General features: G+C 33.9%; 2 protein-coding genes across 3 annotated transcripts; both read right to left on the bottom strand.

The window, feature by feature from the left end:
* Positions 1-20: 20 nt before the first annotated feature.
* LOC103501411 (probable sugar phosphate/phosphate translocator At3g11320) lies at positions 21-3,434 on the bottom strand. The gene is made up of 4 exons (XM_008464980.3): positions 2,563-3,434; positions 1,510-1,613; positions 1,167-1,395; positions 21-569 (listed from the first exon to the last, which is right to left on the bottom strand). The coding sequence occupies exons 1-4, from the start codon at positions 3,001-3,003 to the stop codon at positions 423-425; spliced, it is 921 nt and encodes a 306-aa protein (XP_008463202.1). The 5' UTR covers positions 3,004-3,434; the 3' UTR covers positions 21-422.
* A 3,950-nt stretch (positions 3,435-7,384) lies between these two features.
* LOC103501409 (60S ribosomal protein L35a-1) lies at positions 7,385-9,659 on the bottom strand. 2 transcript variants are annotated; one of them, XM_008464977.3, is made up of 5 exons: positions 9,527-9,659; positions 9,383-9,418; positions 9,017-9,245; positions 8,885-8,927; positions 7,385-7,617 (listed from the first exon to the last, which is right to left on the bottom strand). In XM_008464977.3, the coding sequence occupies exons 1-4, from the start codon at positions 9,556-9,558 to the stop codon at positions 8,886-8,888; spliced, it is 339 nt and encodes a 112-aa protein (XP_008463199.1). In that variant the 5' UTR covers positions 9,559-9,659; the 3' UTR covers positions 7,385-7,617; position 8,885. The 2 variants fall into 2 exon arrangements, with proteins under 2 accessions (XP_008463199.1, XP_050946469.1); XM_051090512.1 differs by lacking the exon at positions 7,385-7,617 and having other exon boundaries at positions 8,526-8,927.
* Positions 9,660-20,986: the final 11,327 nt, after the last annotated feature.

The raw sequence follows: 20,986 nt of genomic DNA, 5'->3' as shown, positions 1-20,986 counted from the left end.
CCAGTGTACAACAAACAAAATGACTCTCAAATAAAGTTCAGTATAACTTGGAATTAACAAAAATAATGTACCAAAATGGTAAAAGATAAGGTTGTTTTTCCCCCTTAATTGATCAAGGAGTGACAATAACAGTCGACTTTTATGAAATAAACAATTCTATTAATCCTTTTCTAAAGAAGTAAAACTTTACCCCATAATTCTTCCTTATTAAAATTTCTATTTTGTGACAGATCTTGGGAGGATGATACAAATATAAACCAATGCCTAAGCTAATAAGCTTTTCAGTGGGGAGGGAGAAAGAATTTGGAGGCTATAGTCAATGGTCGATCTACACATGCTGCTGCCTCTGGTACTCGACGACTGCTGCCACCGTGCAAAAAAAAAAAACTATAGAAGGAAAGTGCACCTCAGTTGCATTGTTCTCATTTGCTTCTTTTCTTTGATTCACTATAGAGGATGACTCCCATAACTGTGAGGGCATAACCAAGCATTCCAGTGACAGAGACTGGATTTCTGAAAATCAAAATTGAAATCACCACCGCAACAGCACCCTTTGCGTTTCCGAGCACCTGAAAGAAGGCATAGCTCACGAATTATCTCAGGCTTAGAGTTTTAGGAGAAGATGGAGCATGGATAAGAAGCATAGATGCAAGAAAGAAAGTTCTTGTAATAACAATGAGATGTATAGAAGGAAGGGAAGCTAAGTGCGATAAGGCCATCAACACTCAGAAACAGGAACAGTTAAGGGATGCCTTGACATATGCAGTAATGATGTCCAACAAATTCTCGAGAAAAAAAAAAAAAAAAGAAAAAGAACACCATGCTGTTCATATGCTACTGTCTCAACCCTCTGAAAACAAATATTTGTTGGGGGAGCTTAAAAAGAAAAGATAAAAACCAAACTTGGGTTGTAGTAAGTAAACAGATGGCAACTCATCTAAGGGTAGTGATTATTTAATGATAATTGTTGAGAACTTCCAAACAGAAACAGAAAAACAATATGTAGTTATACAAAGAGGACAACTTTCAAACGAAGATGAAAAAGAAGACTTTGCTAGGGGCATCATCATTCGAATGATTGCAGAATATAGGATGAGTCATAAAAAGAGCACATGGAAAAGGATGGATATGACGAAAATAAGCATCGATGAAGAAAGGAGGCATACCTGAAGTGTCAATGCACTGGTGTGCTTGGTAACCAAAAAGTTGGTCAAGTTTACAAAATAGGCAAGTGAAGAGTTGAATAGCAGATACCAGATGATCTTTTTATCATCTCGAGCAAGAGCCAGAGTGATACCAACCACGTTTTCTTCCATAAATAGTGCGGCAGGCAGCAGAAAGACAACGGCTATAGGAGCCATGTACAGAAGAAGATTCATGGAATTCAGCTTCTCTCTGAAAAAGATAAATGTCTAAACTCTCATTCGCAGTTTTTAAATCAATTAAAAAAATTAATTATTCTCCCAATGAAGATTAAATTACTAATAGAGACAACAAGAAGCTCCTTACCCTTCAGAAGAGAGCAAAATTCCTTGCAGTACTGATTTGAGTGCCCTTGCGGCTGTAGCTGCAACACATATTATAAATCCAAACAGATGGAAACTCGGTTCACCCTGATGTCAATTGACAAAACAAAGAATCAGTAACACAAAGATGAAAAGTAGAGAAACAACATTTATTATGACAAGCAATTTTCTAAAGGCAACAATCAGTCAAGCAAGACTAGAACCACAGGTAACTTATCTACCTCCATTTTCTACCCACCCTCCTCCCAATACCAAAAGAACGAAAAAAGTTAAGAGAAGATCTTAGTAGTTTACAAGAAGAATTAGGTTGGTGGTAATATTCTCCAAGTTTTCGTGGAATATTTGAGAATCATCCACGGTCAAGACTAACGGCTTACGAGCATGCCTTCCTCACTCATATATATGTTTTGAAACATCTACAAATACCACATTGGAGTAAAGAATGTGAAGAAAAAAACTTAAGTGGGCTTTTTGGGATGCATATCCTCGAAACTAGCTTTCTATATTTGTTTAAACTTGCTTTAAGAAAATAACACACAGCTTTAACTTGGATGTGGTAAAGTTGACGTATACTTAAAATGGCTATGCATAAATTAGTGGTTATAAAAGGAAAAATAACATCTTACATTCTAAAACAGAGCATGAGTGAAAATAAGCAAAAAGAAAATGCTTTTCTCAAGTATTTTTATTCTAAAAACCATCAAGGTACTATTCATTCCAACTCGAAATACTCCCAATCAACCCTTACAAGAACCACAATGCCTCAAACCATATTGGCCATATACTCTCACGAATATATGTAAAAAAAAAATTCCTAACCCCAGATCAGGCCCTAACCCAAGCTAATTATTTTCAATCATGGAAAAAATAAAAAATTAGCTGTAAAAGTTGCTCAAACAATTAGAAAATAGAAAAACAGGAGGCATTATAATCCGAAACAGCAATCAACAACAAGAGCCAATAATCAAGCAAATATCCATCTCAAAGATCACAGCAATTTGGATTGGGAAAAAAAGTAGGTGTTTGTTCTTCTTACCCCACTAGCAATAATGACCCCAGTAACAACAGGGATGAGAGTAACGTAAGTGAGCCAAGCTTCCCTCTTCATCGTCATAAGGTAAGCAAAAACCGCCGTAAAGAAAGGCGTGGTGGCCCCAACAGCTTGGTTGAAGGAAACCGGCAAATACCTAAGAGAAATGTTACCAAAGACAACAGAAATACAGAAGACAAAGCTAAGAGCAGCAATCTTCAAAAATTGGATCCGAGATCGAATCGTCTGCATCGGAACCATCTTCAACCAAGCAATCGCAACATAGCTAAGCAAAGAGCAAGCCGTCATATGGCACATGGTCAAGAAGATCGGGTACTTGAACCCATAGTTGCTCAGCAAATACTTGTTCAACAAAAGAACACCAATGTTGGAGGAGTACCACGAAGTTACAAGCCCGATCGTGAAGAAACGACTCGAACCCTTCATTTCGGCTGTCGGTCTGGATCGTGGGGCGGCGATTTCTGAAAGGCTTAGGTTGAAGCTCCGATTTGGTACACTAGAACATGGATCTGAAAGTCAAATCTACAAAAAATGAAACGAGAAAGAGACACATTACAAAGGAATGAAGGTGAGGTTTCCATGGATCTGAGAACAGAACTCCATGGAGGGCAAGAAAATTGAAACAGGGGAAATGGGGAGAGAGTTGAAAGAGAAAGGAAAAGGGGGAAAATTGGAGAAATTGGAGAAATGGGTCTTCGTCAAATGGGAAGAGGGTCGAGTTTTGAGGATGACCGACGACAATTTGGTTCTTGATAAAAGGAGGAGAGAGATGAAAGATATGAGAGAGAGAGAGAGAGAGAGAGAGAGAGATAGAGATTTGAAGCAGAGGAGGAGGTAAACGCTTAAGGAGGAGAACCCATTTATTCCTATTTCATATATTTAAATATATTAGGGATTATTATCATTATTATTTATTGTTATAATTATTATATTTCCAAATATATATATATATATATATATATAATTATTTAATTAAAAATATAGACTTTTTTTTTTTTTTTTTTTTTTTTAATTTCCCCTTCATCAACTCCTCCAATTTCCATCAATTCATAAGGCGGCGATTACTAGGAGGAACGGACACATTTTCCTACCGGCGCCGGCGACATTCCACTCTACATTTATTTAGGGTTCTACGGTCTAACTTCCACCATTTTAAAATTTTATGTTCTATATTTATATTTACCAAAGGGTTGGAGTATTTGGTCTCTCAAAAAACGAAACTTCTTTCGAAACAATAACAACAACAACAACAACCTTTGTTCTATTCCAAACATAATCAAAATGTTTCTAATTACAACCTTTCACTATTCCCAGCGTTACAAGTTTTTTTTTTTTTTCTTTTTTTTGAGATGAATGATGAGGAGAATTATAGAATAATTGATATGTTCTGAAAAACAATAAGTTTAGCTGTTAATTACAAATGATGTTAATTATGTTATTTTCTTGTGATGTAAATATATAAATAGAGAGTTTAGGGTTATATTAGAAAAGGTAATTAAGAAGATGTTATGGTTTTCACATTCGTTAACAGAAACACTTCAATTAGTCAACTTTTCGTAACAAAAGTAAGTTTGAAATTGATGTTAATTAGGGAGCAAACTTTTGTTTACTTAAATATATTTTTGATAAAATAGAAAGCTGAAATTGGTAAAGGAATATTATAAAGTTGGAGAGAACTTTATAAAATTAATTATTTTAAAACTCATGAAATATAATAGAAACATTATTAGTTTTTTCTGTTTAATATTATTAAAGATGAAAGAAATTCCAATGCATTTAAAAGTTGTGAGTTTAGTTTTGCTTCTAGAAAAATATAAACAAAAAAAGTAGAGTAAAAATCATGAGTTTGAAACTTAAATGAAACAAATTTTATAAGTTTCAATAAACAATTACCCTCCAATGTTTAATAAAAAAAAAAAAAAAAAAAAAAATCCCTCTACTTCCCTTTCTTTTTCAAATACATGACAATGTTTTACAAAGAAAAAAGAAAACGTGTGGAATTGGGAGCTGAGGCATTAGGAGGGGAAGGAAAGGGGAATTCAACGCAGTCACCAAAATTACAAAGTCCAAACCCCCCATTTATTTTAATAATAATATAAGTTGAAGAAATGAAAAAGAAGAAAGAAATGGGAACTTTCAAAATTTAAAGAGAAGAGGAAGAGGAGAAGTTGAAATATTGAAAAGAATGAGGGTTGTTTTTTCAAATAAAATAATAAAATGAAAAGGGAGGATGAAGAGAAGGCATCATAGACGGACTTAAGTAGTCCCATTCCATTCCATTCCATTCCCAAACACTTCCAATTCCAAAACATATTTTTACTAACCATAATACCCTACCCGCTAATCTCATTTCTAATATTATATTATATTATACTATACTATACGTAACAACAATCATACTTAATCACAATTTTATTACCACAAACTTAATGCAATTACATTCATCACTCTAACCTCCACAATTAAATTATTTTCTTCATTATAAATCTCACTGTGAGCTTTACATTTTATAAACATAACATAACACATTACGTTTCTTACCTTTAAAATGGAAGTTGAAAACTTATATGGCGTTGTCAACTTGAAGTTCCATTCGTCATTTAAATCTCAAAGATCTTAATATTAACTTTTTAGTTTAATCAACTTTAATCTTAAATTATATATTAATCTCTTTCCTTTAAATCTCAAACTTAAATAATTGTATCAATTTGAAGGGTTAAGTTGCAAATATTCTTAAAATTTGATGAAATTGAAAGGGTGAATGCTAAAATTGGTACAACATCATCTCAAGTTTGAGGTAAAAAAGTAGAATTATTTTAATAAAAACACTCTTTTGTCTCCTTGATCGTTAACACATTTACGATTATTTCTTAAATTGATTTTTTTTTTTGTTAGGTTATAATAAAATAGGAGCAAGAGATTTAAATCATAGACCTAAATATATATAAAAATGACGTGAATTGATTTTGTAATTGTTATAAAACATCGAACTATTGACTTTTTAAAGAGTGATCGGGTAGTTTGAATGTTTTCAAAATTCAAAATTGTTTTAAGTAACCAAATTGTTAAAATAGATGTTTTAAAAAAAATAATAGTAAAATTGTAGTTTCTATAATTACAAAAAAGAGAATCGAAGCCAAAGTGGTGTAGTTTGGCAAAGAAATGGAATTGGAGATATAAATAAAACAAATGTATGCAAGTGAAAGTATGATGGCATTCACGTAGTGTTTTTTTTTTTTTTTTTTATTTATTTATTTATATATATTATTATTATTAAATTTGAATTTAGGCTTTGAAGTTTGAAGATATGCAATTGTAACCACTCTATTATTTTAGACACCATTTGGTCAAATTCTGCTAATTACACCAATTCAAACGGATCCATTCTTTACACATAACTTTCTTTGGCGTTTTGGGTTAGACACTTACTTTTCTTATTAATATTGGATACTTAAATTAGAGAATTAGTTTGGAAAATTTCACAAACTATCTCAAAAAGCACATTACCATTTTCTATAAACTTATCCATCACCGACATTTTTGTTACGTGAAATGTCACTTTTACTCTTAGTATTGAATGAAAGGTCACTTTATTCACTTTCAGTCAATTCTTTCATCTTTGTTCGTTACATTTTGTCTTCAACGTAAACTAATATTTCAAGAAAAATTGAGAGAATGTACGTTTTTACAAACTTTTTTTCTTCCAAGATCGCATTCATAATAATAGGAAATAGATTTATTTATTAAGTGATCTTCTAACTTTTATCAAGTGATCTCTCCATTTTTATTAAACGATCTCCCAATTTTTATTAACCAATCTTCTAATTTTTATTGAGCAATCTTCTAATTTTTATTAAATGGTTTACCAACTTTTATTAAACTATTACTAAATTTTATTAAACAATCTCTAATATCCTATTATCATGAATATGATTTAATCGGAAGAAAAATACCAAGTAAAAACTTAAGTTCTCTTTGTTTTTTAGATCTTGCTTGGTAACGAAGACAAGTTTAGAGGAGGAAGAAAAGTAACTTAGTCGTTTGTTAAGGATTTGAAAAGAAAGATAAATATAATATTTCACATGGCCAAAATGTCACTCATAAATAAGTTGACAGAAATTGATTATTAAAAAAAAGTTTGTAAAATTTCTCGAATAACTAATCAAATACGAGAGGTTCAATCCCTCATCTTGCAATATAACATTGTAATGGAATTGTCTGTGAGGATAACCGTCCCCGCAGAAAAAATCCAACCAATATTGCCATCGTTTATTGTTGAACTGTCTTCGATTAACAGTCGGAGATGAAAATTTCTTTTTCCGTTAAAACTTTCACAATTAAGAGTACATCTCAAATTGCCACATTAAACAAGAATAAAGGCCTATCATATATTGCTAAGCTAATTTCAACGTTGAGAGGAAACACATTCAAATTGCCAACTCGCAATTAGATTTGATAGAAATGACATAAATTTCTTTACTTCTATTTTTAAAATTCTACTTAAAAACGCATTACTTTACATGTCAACCTTTACTTAAACAGAAATTCATCAAGTTGCTTACATCTAAAAAAGAATATCACCCTAATTGATTCCCTAAAACGAGGCATGTCATGACAGCTAAGGCATATACCATACCCTAAAATAAGGGATTTTTGTTTGGGGATGCCATTTGTTGAGACACATCAAAGGTAAATTTAATAAAACGAAACTTACACATAAGTGGTATAGAAAGGATAACCAAATAATTACGGTAAGAATTATAGTCTTAACTTCATAATAGCTAAAAGAATGCAAGTGCATAGAGACTTTAATACGGAAAAACCACTTGATAGAAGTGCAATTCGCTAAAACACATGACAATCCTCGAGACAAATGGTTCTATAATTCTGCTTTAACTACTCGGGTGTTAAACATTACCTAAACAGCAAAAATTGATTCAGTTCAGAAAACATAAAATGCTTCTATCTTAGCTCACGAAATATAATAAAAATATAAATCCCATCATGTAGCGAACACTTGTTTCAATCCCGTTCTCCAGGCTGCAAAGACAAAATAAGCAACGGTGAATAAAAAAGAACCTGTAATTAAATATTCAATATTGAAATAGAAACATAGATCGTGCAATGTAGTCAACAAATTCATTACTCGTCCACAAACTAGAAAAACATGCCCTCGAAAAATATACTAAGAAAAACGGTTTGTCTTTTTCTCAAATATTTGATGAGTGTTAGGGCAAGCCACTCACTTATTTTAGCACATACCACCCAAAACTAGTAGGATATTAAATACGAGGTACGCGGCTACAATTAGTTAAACTCAATCATTCCATCAAAGCTCTCATCAAACTCACGTTGTTGATTTACCACTATCCTAAGATAAGAAAGAATCCACCAAAGTTATTTTGCACCGAAATTACTCATAAGATATATAATAGAGACCATTTCAAAACATTTCAACGCCCAATCAACTGCTTCACAGACAACATGTATGTATAAAAGATACTTAAGAAAAATAGGAGAATTATATTGAAAAGAAAAGGTCAAGGTGAAGGTTCAAACATGATGTTTGATTTATCTAATTGGAAAAATTTATCCTTTCTGAGACAGACTCGTAGACGGGTACAACGGATGTTATGCAGTTCAGTCTTTACTTACACTGTTTGCACTTCACCCACAAATTAAAACTTGAAGCTATTGCAATTAGGTAAATTTAACATTATCAAAACACAAACAAACGAGGAATCAAAACAAGATTTAGATCCTAATTCAAGGTGGGACTGATAGATAACAAGTTCCTTTCAACATAATCACAGGAAGATTGCATCATCCACAACAAGTTGGCAACTGCCTATGAAAGAAAACACCACAATGGCCCATGTTCACATATATTTTAAGGTTCATTAATTGGCCAAACATAACTATTAAATATTATAGAAAGCACAGGTGCAGGCAGTCACAATTCACATAATCTGTCGAATTTCAATGAATTATTGATTTCTGAACAAAATCTGCATTCCCCATCTTGTTTAAAACAAAAAAACCACTTAATCAAAATCCCTAGATTAATTGAAAGCAAGCAGACCTCCTACTTGATGAGGCATTTGGTGAAGGCATACATCAAACCCACATTGGTGAACATTGCAATTCAACTACCAATTTCGTACCATCGAAGTTAGAAAACTAGACTAGCGCACTTTAACACAAAAGACAGAACTCATAATGAACAGCATTAATACAAACATGAGGGGGAAGAGAATGAGAAAATATAAAAATTTTGAGGTTTCCAGCCTATAAAGAAACTAGTTACCTCAAATGTTGCTGGGGTACATGAATACTCTGACCCTGTCACCCTACAGACAAGTAAAAAAAAGAACTTGTTAAACCCAAGATAGAGGGAGGCCTGCCGCTAACAAATGAGGTAGGGTTCTATTTTATATACCATGGATTTTGGTGGGAGATTAGACTTGAACTTCGCTCTAACGATACCACTGTTACCATGAGGTCTTGCTACTTTGCCCCAAATGCAACGATAATGGGAACCATTCTTCTTCACTTTAGCCTTGTAAATATATGCCAATCGTTTCCCTTGGTACCAAGAAACCTCATCCTTAGAATTAACACCCTCGATCTGGAGTAAAGAAGTGTTTGGGTACTGGTTCGACTTCGACCTAAGCACCACACCAATCATCTTCCGCTTTCAAACAAATGACAAACTAAAATGCTAATACTCTATAAAGATTCATATTGCAGTATTGTTGAAAGTGGAATGAAATAATAGAGTTAATATATTGTAATGCTTAAGTACCTCTTGTAGCCGAGAATTGTTCCTCTGGTGTAGAGTCTGATTCCAACAAGAAACAAAAGCGGAAGAACAATGAAACAATTTTAGGGTTAGAATCATTGAAAATGAAGTAGAAGAATCGATTTTTGGAAGGTTTAGATAACAGACCTGACTCTCTCTCCTTGCCTTCCCTTCACCATCTTCGGCGGGTTTCTGCTTCAGCTATGGAGTGTTTGACGGCCGATGAGGTCTAAAACCTAATTCTCCAGACTTATAAACGTCTATATGTGGGCTTTATATTGGGCTTTGGGCCTCTAGCTCGGTCCACCCTTTCTTTTGAGTTTTTTTTTGTGAGTTTTTAGGGTGGATGACTTTTTTTTGGCTTGTAAATATAGCAATTTTTTTAAATTTATTTTTGTATATTCCTAAAATGCCCTTATTTTAAATGAAAAATACATCACACGATTTTCTCCCTTTTGACGGTTCTTCATTCTCTACCACAGTTGTTTTCTATACGATCTTCTCCTCATCCTCTGAGATCATCTTTATTCTCTCAAAGCTAAACAATTTTTCTCTTTTTTCATGATTCGTCCTCTCTCTTTTCTTTTTGTGTGATTTTGTCTCCGCCTCCAACTGGTTGATTTTCCATTCAATTCTTTCCTCCAACCATTCATCTTGTGTTCAACAATTTTCGGCGTTCAGCAATTTTCGGCCTTCAACAATTTTTCATTTGCTTCTACTTTAGGTCAATGTTAGGGTTTTGATATCAATTTTATTGGTATGTAATCAAATTTTCTTTAAAAAAACCTAGATTTGTTTTTCAGTTTTTTCATCCAATTTATGCTTATCATCTTAGTTTGATATTTGTTTTCAGATGTGATTTGTCCCTAAATTTTTCATTTGACTTCATCCCATTTTTACAATTTGATTTTCATCTATGTAGGTTGGTTTTGTTGAATTCAGTTTGATAATTTTACTAGAATTTTATAAAAAAAATGTGTTTATTTTACTTGTATTGGACTCGTCAAAATTAAGCATATTATGAACTTTTCTATCAATTTTACGTTTTTAGGTTAAAAGAAATTGAGTTTTTTTTCCATACAAATCTATCACTGATAGACTATAGTTAATATGAGCATAGTGATATTAGTCTATCAGTGATAAATCATAGTTTATCACTGATAGTAGTATATCAATGATAGACTCTTATCTTAGTCCATTACTGATATTAGTCAATTAGTGATAGACTCTATCTTCTATCAATGCTATGACTGTAACACTAGGATGATAACTGTATATTTTTCTTTTTGCAGTAATTCAGAATTATGATTAATCGATTTTATGAGTGTAACAATAAATACTTTCTATTTGTTTGACTCAGGTAACTTTATTAAGTAGTAATATGAAGTAATGTCATAATGGAGTTTGATTTTTAGCCAATAGTTTCTATCGATTATAGACTTTACTATGAAGTTTATTGTTGATAGCTTCTATCACTGATATTAGTCAACCATTATTGATAACTTCTATCAATAATAGACTTTAACATGTATATTAACAAAACTTTTTTCTCAATAAAATGCACAAATTAATACTAACTTGCAATTATTCAACCTGTGATTCAACATGTATAATACTAATTTCTCAATGGAAACACAAAGGCACATAACTAAATGTGAAGAGGTAATGTTACTGTGAAGTTTTTCACTGTTATCATTAATAAACTTCAACATACATTGAAGAGTCACGACTATTAAAGAATATAAAGGGGCATAATTTGTAATATTCAACCTGTGGTCCAACACTTTTCTGTATCAATAGAACAAAATCAAATAAAATGTGAAGTCTATCATTGATCTTTTCTATTATGAAATATTCACAAAACTAATATAGTACAATATAAATTTACTCAATGAGAGAGTTGCAAATCAAAACTAGGGACAGTTCAATCGGTCTCTTGAAATATTCTAGTCTTTTGCATTCTCTAACATTTTCTTTGATCGGTTAAGTTGTCTCTTCGACCTAACATTTTTAACATTCTTCGCTATTTCCATAGTTTTTACTTTTTCTTTTCTTGAACAACCTGAAATGATAATATTGAATTAGAGTTTATAAAAAGTGCACATTAAACTAAAACAACTAATAATAATCCAACACAAACAAGTAAAACATCCTTCAAGTTAATAGAAACATATCACTGATATTAAACTAAATTATCTACTTACATCCTAATGCAAACAAACTAAACATCTCTCAAGCCTATTAGTGATACAAACATTTCACTGAGATAAGTTTTGAACCTAGGTTGGAAGGAGGACTAACAATTAGAGTAACCACTAAGCCAACTATAAATATTTAAAATTAAGTAATTTTCTTTATATATATTATATAAAGACAATAAAGTTGAGGGGGGGCTCTAGCCCCCTTTGGGCCTATGCTAAATCCGCCGGTGATCCTAACACTAAGCAATAACACAAACCTAAAATAAATCAGCATGCCAAAGAAACAAGTTAAACATCCCAACATAAACAAGTTAAACATCCTTCAAATCTATCGATGATATCAATGATATATAAACATATCATTGATAGACCTTAACCCTAAGTAACAACACACAAACTGAAAAACAGAGCATAGCCAAACTGGAAAATGAAGGAATCAATTTCAAACAAATAGAAAAAGAAGAAAATCTACTTCAAACAGGTTACGACCAAACGAAAATAAAGATACCTTACAAAAATAACTTACTATTTCAAACGAAGAGCAAATAACTTACGATTGTACAGGTGGAGTGGAGAACATAGCGAAGCGAAGAATGTAGTGAAGTGGAGAACATAGCAAAGTGAATAACGAAAAGCAAAGAACTCTGTAAGATGAAGTGGAGAACGTAGCGAAGCAGAAGGTACTAGTACTGGCACCAGAAAACCAAATCGGAATACGAAGAAAGGAGAAGAAAGTAGAACATGAAAGGAAAACGTGAAGAAGTTTGCTTGAAATCAGAATACGAAGCGGCAAAAGCTTAAAGTGTATATGTAGGGGCATTTTCGTCTTTGTTGTTAAAATTGGTCATATTTGCAAATTTTTTAAACTTTTTCTATATCCTTAATTAATTTAGAGCTCAATGCTATATTCCCAGTCGACCCTTTTTTTGTTTATTTTGTAAATTTTTCTGATAGGATTAAAGTTCAACGACATAAATTTACATTCATTTGTGGATATCTTTAACTTATCTCTCAAATTTATATTTAAAAAGTACAAACTTTGAGATTTTATGCACATTTTTTAAAAAATAAAATAAAAAAATGTGATCTTTCCCAAAAATAAATAAATAAATAAACATTAAAGAATTTAGTCCCTATTAAGACTTAACTTTTTTTTACACATGTGGAATTATGGGTTGATAGGTTAATCATAGTCAATATGTTTCATAAAGTATAAGTCGTTAGATAACAAAAGTTGACATTTTGTATATATATTTTGAAGAGGGAAACAAATTAACACAATACAATTATTACAATTGTCAACCAACTCTCAAATAAGTCTCTAATAAGGAAGGATATCTACACATGCATAAAAAAACCCAAATAAATTCAACATCTTTTATGAAAGTGTTGGAGATTTTGTCTAAAAGATTTATGAGAATATCTTTTAAATTAATGGATTAATTATTTTTAAAAAGATAAGATATTTAAAGAATAAATGATTCTCCATTATTTTAGGAATCTTGCTAATTATCTTTAAAAAATAAAGGGGACTTATACATATAAATATTATATGTATAAATAGGACGTCGTAACACATTATTCAACACTGAAAAAGATCTGAAGAGAATCATCTACGACTGAAGGCTTTTGAAGAACGATTCGCAGAAGCTGTTGAAACTAAAAAGGTATTATAATCTTATGACTATAAGATCAACATGTTGATCTAAGTTGTGTTTGTTGATGAGTAACGTAAAAGAGGAGACAGTGGTATGTGTGGTTACTGCGATCTTTAGTAGAATATAAAGATATCGACGGAGATATTCACTCATGCGTTTAGGGGGAGCCTAAAGTCAGACATCATGAAGAAAAGTGATTCATGTGTTCAGGGGGAGCCTGAAGTTTGAAGTTGAAACACATGCTACTAAGTCATATAATTGAACAGAGTTTATATGCTGTATTGATGTATCTTGACTTAAGTGAATATTAATAAAAATTACTCATCAGCACTGTGTGCAGCCCCCAGATGTAGGCAACATTGGCCGAAGTGGGTTACCAAAGTTTCATGTGTTATCCTTTTCTGTTGTCCCTCAAGCTGTTACAAAAGTTATTAGCTTTAGTATTAAGTGAAGGTTTAATTGATTATCTCTCACGTTGTTTTTTCAAATGGTATCAGAGCTTTGGTTGCAAGATCATGGAGATAATTAGAGAGGGACCATAAGCTTCAAGTCCTCCTATATTGGATGGAAAAAATTACTCATATTGGAAGCTTCGTATAATATTCTTTATTAAAACATTAGATGGAAAAGCGTGAAGAGCCCTGGTTGCTGGTTATGAACCCCCAATGGTTACTGTGGATGGAGTGTCAGTACCGAAACCTAAGGTTTACTGGACAGATGCTGAAGAACAGGCATCGGTTGGAAATGCTAGAGCTATAACTGCTCTATTCAATGGTGTTGATCTAAACGTGTTCAAACTTATAAACTCCTGCACTACAACTAAAGAAGCATGAAAAATACTGGAAGTTGCCTATGAAGGTACTTCTAAAGTTAAGATATCCAGCCTGCAGTTGATAACTTCGAAATTCGAAGCTTTAAAAATGACTGAAGATGAATCAATTTCAGAGTATAATGAAAGGGTTCTGGAGATTGCTAGTGATTCACTACTACTTGGTGAAAAGATACCCGAATCTAAAATTGTTTGCAAGGTGTTACGTTCTCTACCAAAGAAATTTGACATGAAAGTCACTACCATAGAAGAAGCTCAGGATATAACTACTTTAAAACTTGATTAGTTATTTGGGTCACTACTTACATTTGAAATGGCTATATCTAATAGAGAAAGCAAGAAAGGCAAGTGGGTCGCCTTTAAATCTGCATATGAACAGGAGACTCCAGTGAATCAATCTAATAATGAAGTCAATCCGGATGAGTCAATAGCTCTCTTGACTAAAAAATTCTCTAAAATGGTCAGGAGTTCCAAAGTATGAATATTGCTGGACCAACTGCTAAACTTGGAAGAAAAGATGGTGAGAACTTTACAAGAAAGATAGATGAGCTCTCAAACAGGAGAAATGGCGACCATGAGAAGAAAACGGAGGAAGTAGAGAGGTCTTTTAGATGTAGAGAATGTGAGGGTTTCAACCATTATAAGGCTGAATGTCCCACGTTTCTCAGAAGACAAAAGAAAAACTATTATGCTACCTTGTCAGATGAAGACTCTGATGATAATGAAGTTGACCATGGCTTAAATGTCTTCACAACATGCATTACAAAAATCAATCTTGATGATAGTGAGTGTTCTGATAAAGATGAGAATGAAGATCTAACGTTTGAGGAACTCAAGATGTTAAGAAAAGAAGACTCGGAAGCCAGAGCTATACAAAAAGAAAGAATTCAAGATTTGATGGAAGAAAATGAACGATTGATGGGTGTCATATCATCTCTAAAAATAAAATTGAAAAAGGTTCAGAGTAAGTATGATCAGACAATTAAGTCTATAAAGATGCTAAACTCAGGAACAGAGAACTTAGATTCAATACTAAACTCAGGACAAAATAGTTCAAGTAAATATGGTCTTGGGTTTGATGCTTCCTTAAGGAATGTTAAGTCTACATCTGAAGTGAAATTTGTTTTTGCTGCAGTAAAAGCAAAAACTGAAATAACTTGTACAACGGCTATTACAAACCCATCCGCTAGATCTTTCCGATGGACCTGTTATTATCGTGGTCGGAAAGGTCATATTAGACCATTTTGCTACAAGTTACAAAGGGACAAGAGGTATCAGCAGAAGAGAGAATTTGAAAGTCATAAGAATAAGTCTAGTTTTGCTAAACATAACAGAAGTATAAGGAAAACTCACATGGTTTGGAGAGTTAAAACATCTGAGAATTGCAAGATTGCATTTACAACTGTTCAAACCACGAATGATGCTTGGTACTTTGATAGTGGATGTTCAAGACATATGACTGGTAATAGGTAATTCTTTTCTGAATTAATGGAATGTGCATCGGGACATGTTACTTTTGGTGATGGTGCCAAAGGAAGAATTATTGCCAAAGGAAATACTGATAAAAATAATCTACCTTGTCTAAGTGATGTTAGATATGTAGATGGTTTAAAAGCAAACTTGATTAGTGTAAGTCAGCTATGCGATCAAGGCTGCAGTGTAAATTTTAACAGTACTGGTTGTATTGTTACAGGAAAAAACAATCAAGTTTTTATGACTGGCAGACAACAGGCAGATAACTGTTATCATTAGAGCTCTAATAACTCAAACATATGCCACCTAACTAAAGCAGATCAAGCTTGGTTGTGGCATAGAAAGTTAGGGCACATTAGCTTGAGGAGTTTAGATAAAGTTATAAGAAATGAAGCTATTGTAGGTATTCCTACTATAGATATCAAGCTATTGTAGGTATTCCTACTAAAGTCGAGACACATGCTACAAAGTCATATAATTGAATAGAGTTTATATGTTGTATTGATGTATCTTGGGAAATTGCCAAAAATAGGTTAAAAAAAAGAGCTTTAAATGAATTTTGGGACAAGTTTTCAAAAGAAATACTTTTAGGACAATTTGGGTGTGAATGGACAAAAATGCCCTTCATTAAATTTCTATCGCTCTCTATTGATTTTTCGCCTACCCACGTTTGCTTTTCCTTCTCTTTCGCATAGAACACCTGAAGTAAAAAAAAAAACATCTCCTTTCGTTGGCTTTTGAAATTTTCCGCTCTGCTCTTCGAAGATACTCCGACTGTTCGTCTGTCGTTGGTCCTCCAGTGCATTTCGTCGCTTCTCCTTTTCGAACCTAAGAATCAACTTTGAGCGTGTTCTCTTATTTCAGTGAGTTTTATCTGTAACCCATTTTCAATATATTTGCTGTAAATGTTTGGTTTTGGAATCGACTTATTTGCTGGAATTTGTTCCTTTTTCTTCAGGCTTCAATCATGACATCGACTTCGACATCGACCGACGGACCCTTGTACAAGATTAATCCTTCCCATCATTTTTATTCCCTAGTAAGTTTTTTGTCTCATTTGGAAAAGACAACACATAATATTAAGGCCAAACTCAAACCCGATCAATTAGCCTTATTTAGGAAAACAAAGTTTGGGCACTTTTTGGACCTAAATATTGTCTTTAATGGGCCACTCATCCACTACTTACTGTTAAGGGAGGTGGAAGATGAAAGAAAGGATTCTATAAGTTTCTTACTAGGGGGCGTTGTTTGTACTTTCGGTAGGAGAGAGTTTAACATCATAACTGGACTATGGGGTCCTAAAGAGGACTATATTCAGTTGGTTGGGAATAGTCGACTATTGGAGAAGTTTTTCAAAGACAAAGAGTGTGTTTATGTTAGCGACTTAGAGGATATATTTTTGGAATACGAGGGTGATGACGATGATATTGTGAAATTAGCTTTAGTCTACTTTATAGAGATATCTTTGTTGAGAAAAGATAGGCGAACCAAAGTGGACATTGGTTTTTTAAAGATTGCTGATGATTGGAATACATTTAATAATTATGATTGGGGTCGGATTGTTTTTGTACGCACGCTAAGTGCCTTGAAAAGAGCCTTGGACAAGCAATATGCCAAGGGAAAGAAGAAATCAACACAGACAAAAAAATATACTATCAATGGATTTCCGCATGCATTACAGATATGTGACTTCTTACTTCAAAACTTTTAAACGATCGTTTAGTTATTTTAAACGATAGTTTAGTTATTTAAACAATCGTTTAGTTGTTTTAAACGATCGTTTAGTTGTTTTAAACGATCGTTTAGTTGTTGTTTTAACGATCGTTTAGTTATGTTAAACGATTGTATAGTATTTTTTTAACGATCGTTTAGTTATGTTAAACGATCGTATAGTTGTTTTCAAACGATTGTGAAACCACTTGTTTATATATCTATATATATCTTGTGGCACTTCCTAAACTTGTTTGTCAAATGTCGAATAGGTTTGGGCATATGAGTCTATACCAACCATCATTGGATGTGGTGTAGATAAAGTAAACGATCATGCCATACCACGAATGCTGAGGTGGGTGTGCCAACAATCACCAAAGTCCCAAACTATAAGCCAGGTGTTTGACTCGCCAATGGTAAGTAGCAAGCAATAGTAACTTACTTAAGGATCGCATGATTTTGTGCTTATTTCTTTGTCCTAAATACATTTGCCTTTTTCTATTTGCAGTTTATAATTAAGGCGGTCATTGAGATGACACCTGAAGAGGAGCAGTTGAAAATTGCTTCAGGTGAACTTTTTGAAAACTTTCGCTCATCTACCATTATTCAGTCGAAGAATGGTGGTTCAGAAAGAGTAAGAGAAGTTGTTAATGATGAAGATGACTTCAAAAAGAGTAAGAAACAGAAGTCCAAGATTAAGATGAAAAAGGCTATTCGGAATCTCCAAGATTGAGTAGCGGTTGTTGAAGGGCAACTTAATAGTATAAAATCAGATATTGACGAATTGAAGGGCATGATGTCAACCATATTGAAGCACATTGGACTTCAAAGAAAGGTTAGGAATGAAACTGTTAAGTGTATTGACGTTAGTTGTTTCATATTTGGTAATTACTCATACGTTAAGTTGCATGTTCTCGCTAATTCATTTTGAGGTTCCATAGGGTGACGAAGGGGAGCACAAGGTGTCCAAAGGCTTAGTAGATCATACATTAGAAAGTAAAGAAGTGGATAATGCTAAGACCGAAGATGTTGACACAGGCGGTACCCCTAATTGGTTGAGGATGCCAAAGGAGGACGAACACATTGAAGTTAAAAAGAAGGTTTGGTTCCATGTTCTTGCTAATATTGATATTTAATTTCTATCATTATCCACACTAATGCATTATGAGCTTCCATAGGGCGACGAAGATGTGTTGGAGAAGAAGGTTGATATTGGTTTGGAGGAGCCAATAGATGTCGTTGACGATGAGGACGTCATAGAGATAGAACCATTTCTCACTCAACGACCACACGTTCGGCCCGCCCGTAGGAAGCGTGCAAGTGTTTACCTATCAACCCCATTCACAACTCTACCTAAACGGTATGTGACATCAACCACCAGCACCTTTCAGTATGAACCAATTGTTTATGATCCTATGCACAAAATACTTGACGTCCATTTAGATAGACTTCGAGCTTGGATTACAAACAAGTGTACAGACGATGAGCTGCGTGAAACCTTTCATGGGAAAAAATCGAAGGCTTTTTTTAGAGACTTGTTTATGTGTCGCCAGTGGTTGGCGGATGAGGTATGGGATTATCTTATCATTTATGTAATTATAATTTTTTTCATTGTTATGGTTCTATACATTTACTGCTTACTTTTGTTTCTATTAGCATTTGGATGCACTTTTTCTTTTCATTCGCTTGAAGATTAAGGCAGCCGGGATACCTTCTTCTCAGAACTTCACAACTGCAGACACAATCTTTATGGTTTGGAATCGTCGCGTTACTTTATGTATGTATTTGCGTTTGATATTTGTCTTTCGGTCTGATATTTGCGTTTGTATGTTTTTCTTTGCAGCGCATTTTAGTTTCGAAGTGGCCCCTATACAAAGAATGTATTAAAGAGAATCGCCCGTTTGACTGGGACGAAGAGTATAGGTTGGTTGACTATGTTGTCGGGTCAAAAGAGGACTTCCAAGATCCTTGGTCAAGTGTTGATTACGTTTACTCTCCATTCAATGTCCATGGCAACCATTGGGTTCTATTATGCTTGGATTTGGTAAGTTGTCAAGTGAAGGTATGGGATTCGCTTCCGTCACTTACAACTGCCGAAGAGATGACAAACATATTATTGCCCATTCGACAGTTGGTGCCAAAGTTGTTAGATAGTACTGGCTTCTTTGATAGGAGAGGTAGATCATCGACATACAAGGGACCTTGGCCAGTTGTCATTGTTGACTCAATTCCACTTCAACGAAATAATAGTGATTGTGGCGTATTCACAATTAAGTATTTTGAGTACATTGCTGCTGGTGTTGGTTTAGATACATTATGTCAAGAAAACATGTCCTACTTTAGAAAACAATTAGCATTTCAATTATGAACCTTCTTTCTTCTTCACTTTCTTCTGTCTCTCTTTGGCTCTTGCTTGCTCTAGTATCTGCTCTCTAGAGAAGCTTCCCCAAACGTACGGTTCCTTGTCCTCCTTAGTTACGTACGTACATATCGTATTCCACGACTTATGAAAGGAGACCTTGCACTGGCGTGACTATGAGCTATTACTTTGAGTTGCAGACCTTAGGAGCAAAGAATTTGCGAAAGAGATTTTCCACTCATTCAATGCCTGAGGACGGAGAGGAATTTCTTCTTTCAATAATTGACTGATATTCCTCTAATACACTGTGATTGAACCAACTCCTAGTTTTGCGAGGGAGATTTGCAGTTCTTTTCAGGAACCTAGTCCTTTTCTTTTGCGGATATGAATCGCTAGTAGCCCAATTAATCACTAACCGGGAAGATTCCCACTCAGGCACAGAGGCCGGAGCCGGAGACTATCTCTACCTAACCTTACTGGATTGATTGACTTTTCCCAACTTCTTTTCTTCTCTTTTTGTAGCCTAATTAAGCTACCACGGCTCTAATTAAGCTAGGACGGACCGGGATAGGATATCCTTCTTTCTTTATAGAAAGACGAAACCTTTCCTATCTTTCTTTCTATTTCCGAATTTCATGTGAAAAGCATATCTTTTCTTCTCCTTATCATCCTTCCAGCTAAACTATGAAGAAAAGAGAGATTATCCCTGTGGATCCCACGGAGCGGTTCACACTTGCTAGGAAAAAGGGTAGGAAATGAGATGAAAGCGGGTAAATGAGTCCCAGTTCTGGTTGAAGAAGAATTGTCCGCCCTTGATTCTTGAAGGGTAAGCAGAAAGATGCAATATCTTTGTCTAGCCTTGAACCTTTCACGGGACAATAGAATAGAAGTCAAATGAAATGCCACGAATAACCATCCCCAAGGGGAAGGCTAAGAAGAAGTTGCTTGGGCTAGTTCCCGCTACGTGGGGATAGTCGGACCTATATACTCCGGAGGAGGTCCTCAGTCCTTGTTCATTCCACTGATTTTCATAGGACTCAATATTCTTTGAGCCTTATATCTTATCTGAAACTTTCTTCATCGGAATCGGTTCTTTCAATTTCTGATATAACTCAGCCATTGATCTCATTATTAAGAAGTAGTTTCTTAGCTAAAATGCACAATTAGCTAGTAAAGGCTCAAAGAAAAGGTGAATATGGATATAAACAAGTGATAAGCTAGTCCGGACGACTCATGAAATTCCACTAACCCGCTTTGAATATATATGGATTTCTCAAATTCTTTGATCCTTTGATTTTGGTTTTGAGTCGAGTTATTTCAAATATAAAGGGAAAGGGCTCCTCTCCTTCCTAACCTCAGTCGAGTGGCTTCGCTCTG

The sequence above is a fragment of the Cucumis melo genome, chromosome 10 (assembly GCF_025177605.1).
Source record: "Cucumis melo cultivar AY chromosome 10, USDA_Cmelo_AY_1.0, whole genome shotgun sequence".
Lineage (NCBI taxonomy): Eukaryota > Viridiplantae > Streptophyta > Magnoliopsida > Cucurbitales > Cucurbitaceae > Cucumis > Cucumis melo.
Note: the sequence above shows the minus strand (reverse complement) of the source record. Positions and strands in the feature narration are given on the sequence as shown.